General features: G+C 34.9%; 1 protein-coding gene across 2 annotated transcripts in view; it reads left to right on the plus strand.

The window, feature by feature from the left end:
• LOC121294765 (ubiquitin-like modifier-activating enzyme 6) overlaps positions 1–21956 on the plus strand; it is a 31992-nt gene that overhangs the window by 3998 nt on the left and 6038 nt on the right. The window contains exons 7-28 of one of the 2 annotated variants that reach the window (XM_041218845.1): positions 177–257; positions 1584–1706; positions 2435–2558; positions 3056–3159; positions 4540–4602; positions 6808–6884; positions 8354–8420; positions 8759–8902; positions 9206–9273; positions 10234–10312; positions 10482–10562; positions 10850–10927; positions 12690–12871; positions 14034–14139; positions 14722–14811; positions 14900–14980; positions 15722–15850; positions 15989–16040; positions 16546–16609; positions 17129–17198; positions 17601–17672; positions 21276–21399. In XM_041218845.1, the coding sequence (XP_041074779.1) occupies positions 177–257; positions 1584–1706; positions 2435–2558; positions 3056–3159; positions 4540–4602; positions 6808–6884; positions 8354–8420; positions 8759–8902; positions 9206–9273; positions 10234–10312; positions 10482–10562; positions 10850–10927; positions 12690–12871; positions 14034–14139; positions 14722–14811; positions 14900–14980; positions 15722–15850; positions 15989–16040; positions 16546–16609; positions 17129–17198; positions 17601–17672; positions 21276–21399 (2059 nt within the window). The remainder of the gene's footprint in view (positions 1–176; positions 258–1583; positions 1707–2434; positions 2559–3055; positions 3160–4539; positions 4603–6807; positions 6885–8353; positions 8421–8758; positions 8903–9205; positions 9274–10233; positions 10313–10481; positions 10563–10849; positions 10928–12689; positions 12872–14033; positions 14140–14721; positions 14812–14899; positions 14981–15721; positions 15851–15988; positions 16041–16545; positions 16610–17128; positions 17199–17600; positions 17673–21275; positions 21400–21956) is intronic. The other variant, XM_041218851.1, reaches the window with a different exon arrangement.

The raw sequence follows: 21956 nt of genomic DNA on the forward strand, positions 1-21956 counted from the left end.
GAGTTATAATAAGGAGGTATGTCACTTTCAAAATTGGGGTCTGGAAACAAGATATACAGAAACTTGTGTATAAGTCAGTGTATGCATATTTTCGCCAATTTTGTTTTTAATGAAGTATGTTTCTTTGCTTCTTGCCTTACGTTTTGTACTAACCATTTTCAAAATGTTATCACCAGTGCGTGATCCTAACTGAAACCAGGCTTTCTCTCCAAAAGAGGATTAATGAATTTTGCCATTCACAACAGCCTCCAATTAAGGTAAGGTTTAGCCTTTAAAACCTAAAGTAAACTTTAGTTATTGTAAAGTTTAGTTATTGGTAGAATAATTTGTTGTTGAACAATTTAAAAGGGTATTACCTTTTCATTGATTTTGCAATTTCTAACCCTTCTCTAATTATATTTTTTTATACTAAATCAAAGATTTAGATGACTATTTGGGGACCAGACTTGTTTATAGTTTTCTGATGGACATGTTTTCCAACAGTGCTTATATGTCATGTCCTTTAATATATTGATTGTATTTCCAATGAGATTTCCCTGGTGCTTATCACCTGTGCCAACTCATCAACATAGTATTTGTAATCTGTAGTTGATTGAGTCATTTGGTCCAGTTCACTTTTCGTCCATCACTAGTGGCTGCACAAACATGAACAGATTGTGTTTTGTTTTTCATCAAGTGCAATGGAGATAGTGAACACTGACAACTCTATTTTACCTCTCTTTTTATGACGCTTGGAATTGATCAGTGGTTCTATTACTGTGGATTTCTAAGGCTCCATTCACTGAGTACTGCACTACACATGGGCAAGGCAAATAGAAAACCAATTTCCCTGCGAAATCCCGGAAAACCAGCACCCTTCTCAAAAAAACATAAACCATTTGCAATTTTCATTTTTTTTATAATAATGCAATGTTAAACAATATCAATATAACCCTACCTTGTTAGCCGATGTATTCTTTACTCCAGATGTAGACGTATTCTATCGTTTTAGCATCCACAAAGATCTAAATGCAGTACACCTCACAGCTTTTTTTATACAGTAGTAGAGTAAATTGCACAGTTTCCCATACCATACCAGGATGTTGTAAATGGAGAATCATCAAGCCAATGGTTGTTTTGGAATTCATTGTTCCTATTGATAAGCTATTAAAGCTATAGCCTTGTTGCTGAACTTCTGAGGGTGTGAGCAAATTTTTGGTTTTGTCTGTCCAAAGTCCATATCCAACAAACATTTAGCTCACAATCTTAATATTGGAGCAGAACAATTGCAAACCTCATAAAAAAGGTGCTATTGGCCTTCACAAAGCTTTAATTTGCAGGTTATTTAAATAATGTTTCTTTTTTGATAGGTTAATGCAGTGTTTTTTTTTTTTTTTTTTGTAGAACTATTAAGAAGTGAATGCGAGAATATCAAAATGAACAAAATCCATCAATACAGATTAAAAAAAAAAAAAGAAAGTATCAATAGAACCCTTTGTGGCATAGCAGACTAAATGAAAAGTAAAACAAAAACACATTAAAAGAAAGGTTTTGATGCAGTTTATTCTTTGTTTAATTGCTGTACTGTGCATTTTACTTTACAGTTTATCAGCACTGATGTATACGGGATTTGCTCACGTGTGTTCTGTGATTTTGGAGACAAGTTTGAAGTCTCTGATCCCACCGGAGAAGAGCCTAAAGAAATCTTTGTGCAGAATATAACACAGGTAAAAACAGTAAAATAGCATTCTTCACTTTTGTTATAGAACACTAAAGGGTACTCTCCTGCTTAAATATCAGCTTTATAATTGATCTTGGTGTGGGTGTGTGTGTGTTTTTATTTGTTTAAATTATTTGTTTTATTTTTTTACAGCACATATGTTTCACTTTAGAGTTTAAACACATTTGGATTAGCAGTGCTCTATGTAAAACTATGCAAACGTGATGAAACTTGATTAGGACAATCTTTAGTGCAAGTTATTGAGAGTAACAATCAGATGATATAAGGAGCACATCTGTCTGATTTTAAGTAAGAGTGTCAGACTTTTATGTATGTCTAGAGAAGCGCTTATTCATGTGTGATGAAACATAGTTAGTTAAGCTTTAATCATATATATGAATGAGTCTCGTTATTTGGAGGGAGGTCGTATTTAAATTTGGTACACAGCTGTGTTCTAGGACACTCTGTAAACCTTTTATTGGTAATGGTACATAAAAATGGTATTTCAGAAATTGTTGACGTTAAGTACTTCAATATAGGTCTTCCACTTTACAACCACTTTTTTCACATGTTCATATTATTATTTTCCATCAATAGTGGTTACCAGACATTCTTTCAGAGCTGCCAATTCTCTTCCACTGTTTTGTTAAAAACAAAACCCCAAGTTAAACATGTCTAGTTAATGAATACATTTGAAATGGATTAATAACAAGGGCTGAGGTGGTTGTTTTTCAGTCAAATCCTGGAGTGGTAACCTGCATGGACAATAGAAATCATGGACTTCAGACTGGACAGCTTGTCACCTTTCGGGAAGTCAACGGGATGTCTAAATTAAATGGAACCACTCGCCAAATAACAGGTAATAACATTTTTTCCCTGTTTTTTATGTTAAGGTCGTTAATACAATTTAAAAACAAAATTAAGTACTGCTTTTATAGGACGTTATAAACCTTGCTATATTGACCAGCCTATGAATGTTATGGCATCACTCATACCAATGTATTCTACAATTAGACACAGTGTAGAAAGGACAGAATAATGTATTAATAGACATTAAGCTTTTTATCACACCTGTAGTCTGTGATTCTCTCTGTAATCCTCATTTATTATGGTCATATTTCTTTTAACAACCTGCTTTATTTCAGAAACTGTTAAGTTATTTCAAATATACAGTAATATGTAGCCCCTGTTCAGAGTTGATGGTTAAAAAAATCCACTTTCTTCTTTTGTATATAATCTGTAAAATACATTTGATTATAATTGTGATTTATAAAAAGCACTTGAATATGTATTATAGTTGGTTAAATAGTGTTTGTTCAAGTTGAAGTCTATTTATTGTTTATTTATTTATTCCAGCACTCTCACCGTACACCTTTAGTATAGGTGATACATCACACTTGGAAGCATACACCCATGGAGGAATCATTGTTCAAATAAAATCTCCCAAAACTTTCTACTTTGTAAGTATATAAACTATATTTTCAAATAAATCCATGCAAAACACGTTAAAAGTTTTAGTATTCAACGACATAAACCAAAAAAGTCACCAGTAATATCCTTACCCACTGCACAATGGGCTGTACACTACAAAGTTAATTCGTTCACTGAGGACAAGGCAGCCCCAGATGTATCAAGCCTAATTAGACATCCCTATGAGGGGAGCTTTCACCCATCACTTTGGTCTTGTGACTTTTTGGTTTCCGCGATGGACATAACAAGATATTAGCATCATACTCCATACAGAGCCATTCTCTGGTTCCAAAATGCTCTCTGATCTTCTAGGCGTCCTGCAAGAAAAATGAACCCTTTTTTGTTAGTAATTTTTGAAGCCACTGCTGCCACAGCCTTATATATCTAAAACTCTTCAAGTAGTGACTTCATATAAATCTTGCATTTTGTTAGATACAATAATATTGAACTCTGATTTACAGGTCATGTGACTTAAGTTTTTGTTAGACATTGTACAGTTTAACACTAGTTATATTATGCAGACGAAGCAAGGGAGGCAGTTCCTCCTCAAAAGTTAAATCATAGATTCATCATTCCTATAGTAACAGCAGTTCTGGCTCCTCAGTGAAGGCAAGGCTCCATTATAAACTCCTATCTGCTATTATCCACAGTACTAGCAGTAGCAGATCACATGATCTTTTTTTCGTCAGAGGAGACAAGCCTCTGTTACAAACTCCTATCTGCTCTAACCACACACAGTACAGTACTAGCAATGTCAAATGTAGTCTGATCCCTGGTTTTAATTGGAGGAGTACCTCAAACCCTCCTGCCACCCTGCTGAAGTATCGCTTTACTGAATAGGCACGATTATGAGTGATGAAAGGAGATTATCATAATGGTAGGAAAATTAAAAAAACATCTGGGCCGGTAGACAAAAAATAAACTGCGTCACAGCTTGATAGTGTGGAAAATCCCCCAAGCCATCTGCCTTTTTTCTGCCTCCCCTTTTTTGGCCTCCAGCCACCACTGATACACAGCTGGGCACAGATTATAATTCTGTTACCGGTCCAAATTACCTTGTCCAGTTAAAATAACCACTTTACTGCAAGTTTGTTTTTAGATGTGGTCAATTCAAGGATACAGACCCACACTTTGAGAGAGTGATTTTCTAGTGGTTACAAAACTCTCGCAGCAAATGTTCAGGTGATGTCCATTTGCGCCCTGTCCCTAACAATTATGTAGATACCTAGTTTACTTCATGTCATTCCTTTTACATTGTAAGTTTCTATTGAGAATTATTTTAGTAATAAATCCAATAATAAGGTAATGGGCCATTACTGGCCTTCTTTTAAGTTACTCCACTATATATTTATGCATTTTTCACATTTCAGGAAAAAATGGAGAAGCAGCTTACTGACCCAAGTTGCCTTATAGTAGATTTCAGCAAGCCTGAGGTAAGATTCTTTAATATCCTTTTATTGCACTAAATTCAGTTCTATAAGTAAGTCATATACAAGACTGTGGCAGTGTTGCCTGCCCCTGTGTGTATTTCAGTGTTAAATGTTGCGTGATGTGTGTTAATGTTGGTGTATAGTTATTGGTACAAAGGGAAATAAATGGGTCTGTGGAACACAAGTTATTTAAAATGTATATTTGTATTTAGGCACGAGGATTGCACAGCACTTCACGTGCAGGTAAAATGTAATAGTATGTGAGCACGGGGAATTGCACTTTATTAATTCACGTGCATTTGTACCGAGACTCCAATTGAATGATTGATTCGCAATCGAGTCTCAGTACAGCTGCATAAAAGCAGCATTTTTTCACTCACTTGGGGTTGTGTGTTCAGTGAGTGGAGAATGGGATTGGAGACAGAGGTTATTAATAATAATAATAATAATAATAATAATAATAGTTAAATATCTGCTCACAGTGTTTGTCTGTGTAGTCCGTTTTGTTTGTCTCTTAATTTTGGCGAAAGTGCTGTGTCCTGTGTGTTTTGTCTTTACAACCTTTTATTTTCTGTTTGTTTCATTATTAAACGCTGAGCAAAACCAGTCACTCAGCTTCACCAAACTCCACCACTCTGTTGTTTATTTCCTGGTTCCTGCTTCTGGTCTGACATCACCCACTACAGCCGTCTTCGTAACAAAGACATATAAAGTTCTGTATTTGCATGTGTTGTTCCTTTTAAGACAAAAGTTTTGTCATGTTAATTCTGTTACTTGTGACATTTTATCAAACGTTGTACATTGATCCAAACATCATTAACCCCTGTTGGAGATACATATTATATGCCAGATGACCGGGATAATTAGTCATAGAAGGACGTAATATCTCAAGTATCGCATATCCAAATGTGTTAAAAGTTGGTTACAACATTTTTTACCATAATTTACTGAGAGTTCCCCAATCTGCAGATGTGGAGGAGCCTGTCTGCACGTACGCATAACACTGTGGCAAAGTAGTTAATAGTGCGCGGGTGCAGGGATTAAAGAACAGACAGACAGTTGTAATCCAGGTGCAAAGATTTGTTTTGTCCATTACCTGACCGCGAAACAAACAGTAAATAATAATGAAGTTAAGTAATACAGCAGCGTGTATTACTTAAATTATAATCCCCGTGTTTGCCCCGCAAATAATAGTCCAGTTTTTATTATACACCCACACAAAACACATACACACGTCTGTTAGTGCGTGAATTAGTGCTAGTGGTGCAAATACAATTTATTGTGATACAGTGCAGTGCTGCTCCGGGTTTGTGCTGGCTTCTGGCGACAGCTCCGGAACGTGTTTAGCCGTCTAGTAATATATAACACAAAACAATTAGACAAACAAAACAAAACACCACCAAGAATCATTGCTTTTCTGTCACACACACCCTTAGATTTTTATATGTGCATACTATAGTGGATATAGAACGCTTACTTGTAGATTTTTACTATATTGTGCAAAACCAGACTTTTTTTTTGCACATTACAAAAATTTTAATTCCCAAAATATTTGAAACTTGAGTGCCATGGAGTAATGCATAGGTGGCAAAAGACTAGACTTAAGTACTCCCTTATTCAGTTGTGTTGAAAGAGGAATAGTGAAATATGTCATAGTGACTTAGCTGCATCTATTGTCTGGGACTTTCACTTTTTTTCAATGGAAATATAATCCTTCTATAGAAATGTATGAAACCAACGCATATTACAAACTACAGTAATACAGCAGTGACAAATTAGATATGTCTATTGTGCTTCCAAATATTAAGTATGTAATGTTCAGCAATTGGTACCATAAACTATTTCTTATAGTAAAATAGTTATCATTTTTAAAGTACCCTAAAGACATAATACATACCCTAGTCTATATTTTCACTTTGGCAATTTATACTACCATAATGATCTAAGTGTGATGGTACTTGGTTTTCTCCTCATTGACTTCCTGTTTCAGAGAGACAGTAAGATGCCATTTGACACATACAGCAGTTGCTTAAGGCTCAGGTTGGGTTCTGTAGCACAGGCTGTGGAATTTGTGGAAAACAAAAATATTAAAACAAAAAAACAAAAAAAAAAAAAAAAAAATAAGAACTTGTGAGGACATTGTTGTTTCAGGGTAACCTAACTGAAACAGTGTTTTTTATATCTTTTTTTTTTTTCTTCCTCAAACAGGCCCCTCTGCAGATTCATGCAGCCTTGTTAGCGATGGACATGTTTCAGGAGCAGCACCAGCGCATGCCAGGCATCGGGTAACGATCCACTGGACTGTGATGCAGCTCTCTAAATGTCATGAAGTCAACAAGGCTTGTATATGACAGCCACTTCAGATATGCAGTTGCACCAAAAACTAGTACTGTACATTTCAATATCCATAATTCTATTGTATATAGTATATTTAGATTCACTTGCGTAAACAATTTCAAAGTTTCTTAAAAGTCATTTAGTCAATGAAAATACCAGTAACTAGAATGAATAATTAAATGTAATTTACACAATGATTTACCTGTACATGTAACTGCCAATAAAAATATAGTATGCTGCAACAAGGCAATACGGAGAATACAGCTTGAGAGAATAACTGTTTACACAATTTAACCCAATGAAAATATGCTGTATAAAACAATGAAATTGAAAACATACTGTCTGAATAATTTTGGTATCAGTCCCGCTTACCTCAAGCATTGTAATTATTTATTCATTTAAATTTGTAAAAGGAAATCAAGTAGTTGTATTGCATATGTGAGTAAAATTGTATTCTTTTATAGACAAAAGACAAACTCATGATTGCTTCCCTTCTGTGTTTTTCTTTTGTTACCATAGCTTTTTAGATAATGAAATTCATTACACCAGCTTCTTAATCCAGACTCCTAGAAAGTGCCGGCCTTTAGTAAACATGGCCTTTAAATTAATCTTTACATTGAGTTGCCTGCAGTTGGATCTTTACCAAGATTAAACACAAGGCTTTGGTGCCACTGTACTGCTGCTGCTGCTGCTGCTGATGTGATTGATGTCTTTAGCCCCTTTCACAGTGGCACTCTTACCTGGGTCCCGGCTACCTGGGTCACAATCCTGCATAGTGTAAAACCACATTCCTGTGTCATACCCAGTTGAGCGAGACGACAAACTGCATGATAGACCTTCGTAAGCCGACGAAATAACAAACCGCCACACCTGCGTAAAGGTTTCACTTCCGCAAGAAATCGCGTAACCGACCAGCATGACTCCTGGTCCTGACCCGGGTAGAGCATGCCAATGTGAAAGGGGCTTTTGTCATAACTGACTTGCACACTAGCCACCAAGATGGAAAACAAGAAGGTTATGTTGCAGTAATAAGAGTCAAACAGCTGACCCTTTGTAGTTCTATTTATATAAAATACTAAACAAGAGCACTGCAAAGATGCTAATTATTGTAAAACTTGTATTAACAGGATAGTTACTGGACATTGTGGAAACATTAGAGTCCAGTCCCATTGTTAAGTAGGTTGTTATTAGGTTTTGACAAGTTTGTTCTGTTGTTATCTCTTGTCTTTGTAGGGTATTTGGCTGAGCCCATTGAATAACATGAAAACTTCTGTTACCAGTCCTCCAACAAATCAGAAATTACTATAGTTTGATGGACTGATTTTCTGTCTGCAGAATGCCCCACCTTACTGTTGAGTATATCCTGGTTATAAATGTTAAAGGGCTAACATATAATAATGATGCTGTTGTTTTGTAGGTGTCTTCAAGATGCAGATCTGTTATTAAAGCTGACAGAAGAAGTCAATAAAACTCTGGTAAACAAAGTGAGTAATGCTGCCTTAGACATTTGTAAATCTCTTTAGTTGTTGTTGTTCATAACATTATTTTCTAACGTCTCGTTTACAGAAGAGCATTCTTTCCTAAACTAACATATTCCAAAATTAGTGCAAATAATGGTCTGTAAAACCAACTGTGACAGTTTGAAGGAAGTACTTGGTTTCATTTCCTGTTAATCTGCAAAGTTTTCTGTGGGAGATTTGAATGATGGTTTTGCCATTCCAATAAATGTAGTGACGTGAGCAACATTGAGTTAATTTCTTCATATAGTCATCCAAAGTAGTACAAAACAATGAATGAATAGTAATTTTGTAATGTTTCGCAGGCTGATGTTAATGAAGATCTTGTGAAATGGGTGTCCAGGACAGCGAAAGGGTCTTTGCCCCCTCTTGCTGCTGCAGTAGGTGGAATTGCAAGTCAGGAAGTCCTGAAAGCACTAACAGGCAAATTTTCTCCATTACAGCAGTGGGTAAGTGTTTCCAATTTACCATTATTTACTTGTGGATGTGTGCAAAGTTAACTTGGTTTCCAATTTTATAATACGTTTAGTTGATCTTGTGTATTATATTGTTTTTAATATTCCTGGGATTTTAAATAATACCATGCAAATATAAGAAAAATCTAGTTATAAAAGATATAATAGATAAAAAAACAAACTTGGTAAGGACATTCTTTAGCACAAGTTTTTGATAATCATAATACTTATATCTGTGGTTCAGTGCAGTGCTGTTGGCACGGTGCATTTGTGTAACCTTTTGTTTCATGTCTTTAGTTCTATTTTGATGCACTTGAAGTGGTCAAGGCCCTCGAGACAACTGCTTGTGAAGAGTTCTTCCCAAGGTAGCATGTCTAATTTGACATTGAGCTTATATTTACTGTGGGCATTTCTTTATTATGCATTCATTTATTAATCAGAGGAAGTAGTTGTTGAGCCCAAAGACTCTTTAAAAAAAACAAAAACAAAAAACCCACAACCTTCATGTGTTTACAGTCTTTGAATGGTTAATTCTTCATAAGTCAGCATGGAGGCAGGAATCACTCAAAAATTGTGTTTTTGTGCCTGCAGGCACTTTTATTGATTGAAACACACAACATACAATAAAGAGATGTCACCAATAACTGCCTATTCACTCAGCTTTCCTAACATTGTTAGCATTCTCCTGCAGAGAAAGCTGGTCCAGGACAGGCAATTAAAATTATCTGTGCAAGGCCCCTCTACCCTGTCACAATGATCTTATAGATAATTAGTAAAAATCTTTTTTTTTTTTTTTTTTTTTTTTTTTTTTTTTTTATATTGTATTGGTCATTTTCTGCCTTTTTATGTGATACAATATAACAGGCTACTTACACGATGCATACATGTAATAAGTTCTAGTGATCATTTAATGATGAAATATTTTGTCATGACAAAAATTAAATGATAGGCAAAGTGTATTCATTCCAACTATTAAACACACTTTTCTTCATTAAAGAACCATTCTAATAGAAAAGATACATACCTCTATTACGATACAGTTTAAGTAATGAATTGTTACACCTCTAAGGCTAATGCATATCAGGTAAACCTTTCTAATACATATACAGTATGTTAAGTATTGTGTACATTGCGTTATTTGAGAAATATATTTCTGACAAATAAACTTTTATGTCCAATAATCACTTTATTGGTCAGTGCTGTGACCTGCCAAAACCCTGTACTTGAATGAAGCAAACCATCCACACCAGTACGTTTTTCCAAAATCCTTTTGTAAATATATTTTCCTGAATGATTGATTTTATGTCTGTCTTTTGTCTGTTCAGAGGAGATAGATACGATGCCCTACGTGCCTGCATTGGGGAAACCATGTGTCAAAAGCTGCACAAGCTGAAAGTGTTCATAGTAAGTATTTTTTGTTTTGGATCGGCTATAACAAGCAGCAAAAAGCGTGTGAGAAACCACTCTAAACAAGGTTATCACGAGTCCTCGAACACCTGAAACAGGTATTATAGCTCATTATGGTATCATTGGGGTGTTTTTAGAGGAGGCTAACAGTTACATTTTCATTCAGGTTGGATGTGGCGCGATTGGCTGTGAAATGCTGAAGAATTTTGCACTTCTTGGCGTTGGTCTTGGCAGCAGTTCAGGAACGGTAGGACTTTCCTTTTCCGTTCAGTCATTTAAATTTATTTACGCATTCCTTCCATTTGTCATCATTTCATTATTTGTAACATGGGCATAGCAGTCAATCAATCAATCTTTATTATATATAGCGCCTTTCATAGTGGACCACCATCACAAAGTGCTTTACAAGATGCAGTAAACACAAGAAAATCCATAATACTTCAAATACAGATGTATTTGCCTGATTTATTCTGGAAAGATCTGCATAGAAACACTCACAACTTCATCAATATCTTGTTTTAAATTTTTTTTCAGATTGTTGTCACAGATCCAGATTTAATTGAGAAGTCTAACTTGAACAGGCAATTCCTTTTTAGACCTCATCATATACAGGTAATTATAGTGGCTTAGAGTAGGTGAGGAAGGGGCAGCGCTCTCTTGTATCTTATCTACTGCAAAATGTGTCTTCTGTATCTTGACAGCACCTGTCTAATGGAGGAGCTCAGACAGTCTCATGACTAATGTGAGCGAGGCTTTTTTGAACACAGCTCGGCTCATTGTATTAAAAAAAACGAAAAAAACGAAAAAACAGTGCAACGTTATTGTGTGCAATCAATTTCTAATCTGGTAAATCTATAACGGCTCATTCCTATACATTTGATTGTCACCGTAAGGGCAGAGGCTGGGATTAATCTTTTCAGTGGCCAAGATGAGATCCAGATGTTATTATAGCATCTTCCCATGTGCCGATAACGAGACACTTCCACATGTCTTACAAAGGTGGTAACAGTGTGTATTTAGAAAAGAATGCCAGAGGCATATTTCAAGAAAACTGCCACTTCCTGTTTACTTTAGGCCTGGTTTTAATCTTGTCTTTTACAATACAGTTTTTTGGCAGTGATTTAGGTATGGGGGATATTTCTGCATCTGAAAACACTGACACGAAGTATAACCCTTAAGAAATCGTCTTCATTGTGATATAAATGGCTGTATATATTTTCAATGGCAGAAACCAGGATTTGACAGTGCGCTTTCTGAAACAGGAGATTTCATTTTACAAAAACTTAAGAAAAACACTTAAGAAGCTATTTGTTGATCTACAGCCTGAATTCTGTATTTTTACTACAGTTGTTTTATTTTTATAATTGTCATGTTTCACTGTAAAATTATAAAAAAAAAATAAATAATAGTAATTAAGTGGTAACTGTTTTGTATCATACAGAATACTGTGATAAAGTTACTTGATGTATTGTGGGATTTTTAGCAATTTTCTAAACCGTTATACGCTTTCTGGTTCACATTTTTGGTGCTTCCAAATTTAGTGCATTTGAAAGGTAAGGGACAATTGTACTGGCTGCAGTAGATCACGAGAATAGCTAATGTCTACTGCAGGCTAAGTTACGACCACCTAACTCTTATCACTTGTGACTTGAGGCACATTCAACTCATTGAAATTGTGAAAGGCTAGTGAACTACCCTGCTGTGCCACATATTCTATTATTGAAACTTCTTCTGCTTTAGTAAATGGAAAGCATAGGCCCCTTTTAGCAATGAATGCAAGGCAAATTTTATGAAAGGAATAAAATAATTAAAAGGATGTAAATGTAGTAAGAACATCATACTTGCATCTAGTAACAGTTTTATACTGTTTTAAAATTATTTTATTGTTTTATTTAGCAAATGTTCCTTTTCGCTTACACTTGTTGCTTAAAAAACAAACTAAAAAAAAAACAACACCAAGGCATTAGTGTAAAGGTAATAAACTGAGTGTCCTTTTCCCCTTTGTGTAATATTTTGTTCTTCAACAAAACATTGGCTATATAGACCAGTGGTTACCCAACCTTGGTGCTGAAGATGGTTTGTGGGAAACCACAGATATATTATCTCCCAAATAACCCTGAGCAGTATGTTTACATGAACAGTGTTAGATGCAGGTTATTTTGAATGTAACACTTACTAACTTGACATCAACAGTTGTGTATTTTATAATATACATTTCCTGTGACCATACATGTTACATCTTTGTTGAAGTATTTGCAACTGTATTTTTTCTTGATGCAATTAAAGTTAAATAGAAAAACAGCAGCAGATAGCTTGCTAATGAATGAAAAAACTTGCTTTACTTGTGCTGTTTTTTGCATGTGTGTTTTAACAGAAACCAAAAAGCTGTACAGCTGCGGCTGCAACCTTGGAAATCAACCCACAGATAAAGATTGATGCCCACCTTAATAAAGTGTGTCCAGCCACTGAAAATATTTATAATGATGAGTTTTACACCAGACTAGATGTCGTTGTAACGGCATTAGATAACGTGGAAGCCCGGCGATATGTTGACAGGTACTACACGTAATCGATTATTTCAAAACAAACTTGCTTTGCATGGATGTTGAGGAACAATAATGACTTGATGAAGTTGTGGGGCTGGAATTACTTTGCTATATTTTCATGGATCTGTTCTACCACAATAGAAGCATTATTTTAGGAAATGTGGTATAAGATTAGGTCAAAGAAAGGTCTCTTTTTTTCAATTTGTTACACTCAGGAAATCTGTAATTTCACCTCAGCGGTGTCTTCTATGTCAAAGCTTATACTGGCTTAAATCAAGTCAGTCAATAGGGGAAACAAGTGGTTGCAAATAAGCCACAGAAGGGCTGGGGAAAGGATCAAGGAAGTGCAACACCATTTGAAAACAGTTTTATTGAACTTAGTGTAGTACCAGTCGTGTTTTAAAATAAAAATAAATTTACTATAACATGTTACCTACAAAACTACACATTTGAGTTTTGTAGCAATTGAAGGCGCACAACAGTAATCACTTTAATTTACACCAGTTGCTGCTTTCTTTTTAGTGGCCAATGTGTGTAGTGAAATCGGCCTCAAGACCAGACTTTTGAAACAGTGGCTTACATGCTCCTAGTCCATTCAGTAAAAATGGGTCTTTTTTTACTTTGGTTAAATCACTAATAAGAGACTTCTGGCAAGCCAAAGACTTTTGATGACTATGTAATAGGATATCACCTGTCACGCACTAAATTCTTGGCTTTGCTCTTTGTCTGATATTGATGACCTTAGCAGTGTTACAGATGTACCATTTTAATGGAATGTCCTTGCTGGAGAACACATTAAACATTTTTTTATTTCTACAGTAATATCTGCTTATAGGAATATCTCCTAAGAGAAAACTTCAGCTTAGTGAACAACCTTGTGGTGAAACAGAATTTTCTCCATTGTAAATGCTGTGCCTAAAGGAACAGGAACTTCGCTTAAAAGAACACACTGGTCTATAGTCACAAAGCATTTACCACCATTATTTTAGCGTTAATGTTACAGAGCTGAAAATAAACAAGATGCATGTTAACTTAGCATGTAGTGAACAAAAAGTAAAACCCACTTAACCAGATATTAAGTTACCAATTAAAAAACGACTACAACAAAAAGAAAGGTAACTAGCTTGCCCAATGTTGCTGTATGACAAGATTTAGTTTTTTTAACTGTATAGCCGGAGTGTATCTAACCAGAGGCCTCTGCTGGACTCTGGGACTATGGGAACAAAAGGACACACTGAAATCATTGTGCCAAATCTGACAGAATCCTACAACAGCCATGTAAGTGTGCAGGATCTAATGGGTGTGCTTGTCTGTATGTACGTACTTACGTCACTCTTGAATTTGTATTTGATATATCTAAAGAACTTGTCATCCAATTGTGATTTAACTTGGCATGGGCATTTATTAGCGTTTTAGAGTGTCATAAACAATCACGAGTTATGACTTGTGATTTGTTAGACTAGTGAAAGCTATAGCTAAGGCACTGGTCAGTTAAGTCATGATGTATAAGTCATGATACTTCTATTGATTCTGCAGTCTGTGTATATAACACTGAAGTATATATTCAGAAAAAATTTAAACTTCATTTAAACATGCTTTACCACATGTTAATGTTCTCAAAATAGTGGTTACCCTATGAAGGCCCTTTCCTTAGTAAATGTTTGTCTAAATTTGATAGAATTTTATATTTGTTTTACTATGTTATTGAACATAGAGTTCATTTTATGCAAGTTCTGGTTCACAAATAAAAATGATGCTCTATATCCTTGATGCAATAAACTTTCAGTAGAGACATATTGTAATGCAAGTGTAGCCATGGGTGTTCCTTATAATCTCTTAATTACACTCATTTTTCTGAAGAGAGATCCTCCGGAAGAAGAAATTCCTTTCTGTACATTGAAATCTTTTCCAGCAGTCATTGAACACACAATACAGTGGGCTAGAGATAAGGTAATCCTCATCCCTGTTGCTTTGTTACATTCTTCAGGGAAAATGCATTTTAAAAGTTAATCTACAGTGACCTTTTCTTTCTTTTTAGTTTGAAAGTTCTTTTACACACAAGCCTTCACTCTACAACACGTTTTGGCATATCTATTCATCTGCAGAGGAGGTGTTGCAGGTAAGAATACATATGCAGTGGTAATATGTTACCTCTAACCGGGGGGAGGGGGAGGAGGGGCTATATAGAGCTGTCTGGAATTAGTGTTTCTATAGCTTGGTTATGTTGTACCTTTGCTGCTTCTATTAAATAAAGTATGACGTCATTGCCACTTCATTGTTGGTTTATTAGTTAATGGGTACTGTAGCCCTGAAATGGATAAATGTTTATTCTGCCCTAACACAGAAACAACATATGTGTTCTGCTACCAACTTGTAGTCTCTTAAAGAGGGACGTAGCATGGTGTGTAGGGAGAAAGCCCTGCGGTCACGTGTGGGAATATTTATAACCCAACCAGTATAGATCCCCCCCCCCTCCCCCCCAATTTTCCCAGAAGGGCGTCTACGTGTACCCTTACATGTGGCATGGAGCCGTAAAATTGAATAAATAATAATAATAATAATAATAATAATAAAAATGTTGTTCTTAATCGACAGTACCATGTGACAAATCTTGGGAAGTTTCCTTCAAGCATAGTGGTGTCACCACAGGGGACCATTGTAAGACCGTGAAACATTCTGCACCAGTGGATATATAAAATACCACATTTGTACTGTATATGCATGGGAATACCGATGATGATGATGATGATGATGATGAGATGACTGCAATAGAAAGTTATGTAGAAATAGCAAATAAACAAGAATACATTAGCTAAGAGAACTGATATTTCATACCTGTATTTCTGAATTATTTTTCCAGAGAATGCAGGCCAGAGAGAGTTTGGAAGGATCTTTTCAAGTTGTTAAATTACTCAGTAGAAGACCTACACACTGGTCACATTGTGTTACACTGGCAAGATTGAAATTTGAAAAATATTTTAAAAGAAAGGTAAGCTGTCTCCTAATCTAATGCTGTAAGGAATTTAATATGCATTGATATTTGTCAGAAAAGTGTTTGCTAGGAATATTGTTTTATCCCCTACATGGGATATTACAGAATCTAAATATCCTCTAACTTGAATTTCAGGCTGTACAACTGCTGCATTCATTTCCTCTTGATACAAGGCTAAAAGATGGGAGTAAGTAAATGCACTACATAAAAACCTATATGAAAGAAAAAAAGTCGTAGAGAAAAAATGTTTGTTGGTATGATGACCTTTTTAAAAGATAAATAAGGATTTTTTTTTAGGTTTTAACAGTGGTAGCTTTTGACATATTAGTGATAAAAACATTTTCTCACAGATTCTTACCATTGGAATTCTCCTGTCATTAATTAGCACCACTATTATGGACAGTGGAATATATTTGCATGTGGCTAATCGCTGTGTCAGTTAATGCTTGCAGTAGAAAGCATCGGTTATGTTTTTCATTTGCACTCACAAGATGTTTGGGGAAACTCAATGTATAATTTTGAACCTAAATGCTCAATGGACTCCTGCACTTTGTTAACAAACTCAGTAGTAACTCCTTCACATGGTTCCGTCTGTAGAAAAATACAAATAAAAAAATAATGTTTGTCTACACAAAATATTAGGTTAATAGGATTTTAAAAATATGTAGTATATCCTTTTTTTTTATTAACAGGTTTATTTTGGCAATCTCCAAAAAGACCACCTTCTCCAATATTGTTTGACATGACCGATGCATTGTAAGTAGCTGATTAATATAAGCAATATCACATCCACTTCTAACATTCACCTGTCACAGCTTGAATTTTGTTGCAACTAGATTAGGCAATGTAGCACAACAGGGTGTGTGTCTTTGTGGGATATCTCCATGCCTTATAAATGACTATAAGTTAATGTGAAATTAAAAACAACGCAACAATATTTGGATTAAAGAGAAACGTGGCTGTGATGTCACATATCCCATTGATATGAAAGGAGGACAATCCTTGCCTTTGTATACTATTTGTTCTCTAAAACGGTAATTTTACAGTTATGACCTTGTCACCCTGAATGACCCTTAACATGACATAGCAGCATTACCACTTGTCCTGTACTGTACATTACTTATTGAGAGAATGTCACCAAAATGCTTGTTTCTTAAGTACATTTCATGCCAAGCTTTAAAGAAAGTACCACGTACTAAAGAAGTCAATGAATTTCATTTCTGGTTTGTAGTATTAACATTTAATGAAACCTGTGAACCTTTTTGTTTTATCAAGGCACTTTAATTTTATTGTGAGCGCAGCAAGACTTTTTGCAGCAGTTTATAACATCTCATACACAGAAAAGGTAGGATTTTGCATATATTGCTGTTTTTATCTGAATATTAGTTCAAGTGAAGTAACCCTTGTATCCCATCAGGTGTTATCTAATTAATTATCTGAAAAACATATATTAACTGATAATACTGTTGAAAATATTTAAAATAAGTATCAGGTCTTTTTATCTTATGTTCAGTTTCACTGGGGATTCTGGTAAATTCCTGATTTGAATTTCACATGAGAACAATGTGGACTTTATTAGTAGTGGCTTAATGCTCTACAGAGCATTTGGGTATTAACAGTTACATTTTCTTGATCATGACATTTGTTTTATACTGTTACATAGTTAAGCCTTTTTTTTTTGATTCCTATAAGTGCCTTTCTGATTCCCAAAGACACCCTGGCTCTAATTGGCTTATTTCTTCAACAGGACTTGTCACATGAAAGCATCTTTCATATAGTTTCAGATGTAAAGATCCCAGAATACAAGCCTTCTGAAAAAGTAGGTATTCATATATGATTTTATAATTTAAAGGTGTTAATAATTTCAATGTTTATTACACCTCGGACTCTGATCTTTTTTTTTTGGACAGTTTGTTTAAAAAAGAGCATCTGTAAAAAAAAAAAAAAAAAAAAGTAGACAAAGTTGTGATAATTATCAGTTAAGAGATGTTTAAACTGATGAAGTAGAGTGTTATATAACAAAACATATTCATTTACTGTTTTTGTCTTTCTTTCTTACTTGAATTATTTTCTGCTTTACAATCATGATTACCTGTTTGGAATCCAAAATGATTTGTGATTTTTGGAACATTTGATGCCTGAAAATATGTTGACTGGGTGGAGCTTTCATCCTTCGTTTTACCTGTGGGTTAAAAGGTGTTTCTGCTTGTAGGATTTTGGTTTTATTTAACAGTGAATACAATTAATTAATTAGTAATTAACGGGGGCAGATTTAGCTTTGTACCTTGACTGGTTCACTAAATTCTTCAAGATACACAAAAGGTTCCATGTGACCCCTTGTGGCAGGGTAGTCGAAGTTAGGAGACTCAGAGTTGGAAAATGCAGCAAATAAAATAATTTTAATTAAGTAATAATCAACACACAAAACAAAAGGGCACAGTGGCCAAATAAAGACACACAAAACAATCTAAACAATAACTAATAAACAACTAACAAAAACACTGCTAACACACTCTCACTCACTGCTACCAAACAGGTCCTCTCATTCTCACAAACACTCACCAACTAACACTCTCCTTTTATACAGGTGCCTGGACTAATCGATTAATTAACACCTCATTAGTCCAGACACATTCCATGCATTCCTCACACTTACTCTTTTACTCAAAGATCCACCCTGCAGACTTTAACCCCCTCCCTGCCGATCCAAAACAAACAACAATCCAAATCACAAATTATAGGGGCCGGGCGGGCATTGCATCACACCCCTCCTCACCTCAACAAATTTATAACATACTGTCATGAAATGTTCCTTTCAGTGCAATTTGGAACACATTTGCTAAAAGATGACTACAAAAGATTTAGAAGTGAGTAGTTTTTCAAGATTTACGATTATACTGTAAATTTACAGTATAATCATAAATCTCAAAACTACTCACTTCTAAATCTTTTGTAGTCATTTTTGTATTACTTTAGTATAAATACATGTTAATTTGGATTCATATGTTGTTTTTTTCTGACTTTATGTGAACGAAAAGACACACATTTGCCCGTTTTCCCATTGGAAATAGTGATATTTTGAAATATCACTGTCCTGGTCACAAAAGCAAAGTTTGTGGGGAATAATAGCCATTTTCTATACTTTTGAGGCATAAGCAATTAGGAAATAACACTTACTACCCAGGAACAAAAATAAATAAATAAATAATTTGTTACACGGTATAATCAGTGACATGGCAAATTTAGACCAAATGCATATTTTTTAATGTATTAATTTTAGTAATTTATTATCATAGTCAGTCCGTCGTGTTGAGCCAGAGTAAGGGCGGATATTATAAAAAGGAAGGGGTTTGGCAATTACCTCCTAAGTAGCTTTTCTAATTAGTGCAACAGAAAGATTGACACTGGGGTGGGTTTTATTGTCTGTTGATCTGGCGCTTCATTGGTGCACTCAGTGTTCATATTGTAGTGGGTGTCGTGTGGTATCAACTCTACGGTGTAATAGAATTATTGACAAGCATTTTTTTCTGAAGTTTGTTATTTATATTTAATAAAATGGCACCTCTAAACAAAGAAATGAAGCAAAGCCTTGTTTGGAATTATTTCGAGGAACCGGACGAGAAAACCATGGCATGTAAATTATTATGCCAAACAAAACTGCCGTACCACAAAAACATGTTCAATGCTTCACCATTTGAAATGAACACATTCAGAAATTACTGTGGATGGAGTTACTGATGGCAGTAATAAGCAAACATTCATAATAAACAGAACGCTCCATATGGCAACTGACATTTATTTAGCCCTTACATCCCTGTGACTACTTTTTAGAAGTCTACTGTTTTTAAAATTTTTAATTTTTTTTTTTTTTTAATATTCAGAGAACGAATAAGTGTAAATAAAGTATGTATAGGCTTTAATTTATCATAATTTATCATTATTTATATAATATGGATTTCCCGTTTGTGACACCAATCCTTGGAACAGTAGTGTTAATGTAACAATGTATTGGAATATGTGCATTTGATAGATTCAGTAATATTATTATTATTATTATTATTATTATTATTATTATTATTATTATTATTATTATTATTATTGGTTTAGTTTTAATATAACAATGTAAATAAAATTAAAAAAAAACACACATTTTTTTTAAATGGATAAAAACTGGCATGGCCACAGCCGTACTGGTTCCTACGACCCTGGTTTCTGCATACAAGACTGCAGACTACAAAACAGGTGCAACATTCAGTGATACACCACTCTTTCCAGGTACCATTGCTGGAACCGAAATATATGCACAAGAGATTCATAAGAATAGCCACTATAGGCATGTTGTCCAAGGAAATGCAAGAATACCTACTAGCTAGGCGCACAAACAGATTTATTTAGCCTGGTGTTATACCAGATAATGGGGCCTGTTTTAATTAAAACGTGATGGATCTTAGAGTAAGATGGGTTCCAAAAAATATAGTGTTGCACGTCCCCATGTGTTGCTACACCTAGTTAAATAACATACCTGTAATTTTCCTTTTCATTGACATCATGAGAACTTTTTTACACTTATAACTTTAAAGTTGTTTCAAAGCTCTTTTCAAAACGTCCGCTCTAGTGCTGGATTATTGCCCACACTGTCAAACAAGGAAAACAGCAATAATGATCCATGATGTGGTACGGAACAAAAAAGCATCAGAGCACATGTTATGTTTTATTTCCTGCAATGATTTAGAGGACAGATCTCAAACCCCAGTGCACAAGAGCAGCCATTTTGAAAAAAGCTTTGAAACAACTTTAAAGTTTTAAGTCTAAGCAGATGTCTGGATATTAACAATGAAAAGGAAAATTACAGTTATGTTATTTAAACAGGTGTAGCAACACATGGGGACGTGTAACACTATGTTTGTCGGAACCCCGCTACTTACTCTTTAATCCACCACAATTTAAAAACTTGATTTCTCACAGACCTGCTCTCATGGTATTATTTATTTGAGTGTAGTAATGTTAATAAATTCCCCCAGGGAGAAAAGCCCAGCTGGATGAATATAAAGTTAGAGCAGCTGCATCTAGTAAAATCATTTAAATAGGCTGCAAATGTTTTAAAATAAAAATACATGTTTTGAAAATATATATTTTTGAGCTTAGTAGTTGCTTATAGCGTTGAGAACAATTTTCATACAAAGTACGTACATATCCCCGTTTCCTAATTTCAATGTGAATTATGGCATTTTGTATTGAAAAAGGTAGGAGGTTGTCAGTACATGGAACTGTAGACATTTTCCTGAAACTAAAAAAGGGTTAAGAAGTGGATTCAAATACCAAATAGACTTAAGACAGGGCAGTGATCTGGAGGATGTCTAATTTTATTGGAGAGGGATTGAAAAGCTTTTGCGAAATGCTTTTTAAAAAACTTTTCCAACAGAAGATTGAAACAGACGAAAGTGCAAAGAAGCCTGATCAGACCAAGCTGGCAGTGAGTAGCGAAGAAGAGAGGGAAGCCATCAGTCAGCTGGAAGAAGCCATTGCCGGGGCTGCAGTCACAAAAGGTACAGACATTGTTTTGAATAAAGCATTTCCTTATTAGACACTTGCAGTAAAGATTTGTCATGCTTTGTGGATTTGTATTTTACATTTTTAATATACACGTATACAGTGTATAAACACAGCCTGGTAACTTTATTAGGACCTGTGTACTATTGTATTTGGCAATGCCCTGGTGTGGGGTATGTTCTCCTGGTATACCCTGGTCTGGGGCATGTTCTCCTGGTATACCCTGGGTCCCTTCATTATTCTTGAAGGCCAAACAAATGTGGTAGTGTTACTTAAGCATCATTGCCAGTCAAATCCACCCAACAATGCTTTCCAGTTGATTCTTTCAAAACAAGACAATGTGAGAATGGTTTGAGGAGTGACTGAGAATCCAGGCTTCTTCCATAGCCACCACAACCACCAGATTTCATTTCAATTGAGCTTGTTTTTGATGATATTTTGATTTTTGATGATATGTATGTTATATATATATATATATATAATATATATATAATATATATATATATATATATATATATAAATGTGGTTTTATCCTGTCAAGCAACTGGTGTAA

This window comes from Polyodon spathula, chromosome 2, assembly GCF_017654505.1.
Source record: "Polyodon spathula isolate WHYD16114869_AA chromosome 2, ASM1765450v1, whole genome shotgun sequence".
Lineage (NCBI taxonomy): Eukaryota > Metazoa > Chordata > Actinopteri > Acipenseriformes > Polyodontidae > Polyodon > Polyodon spathula.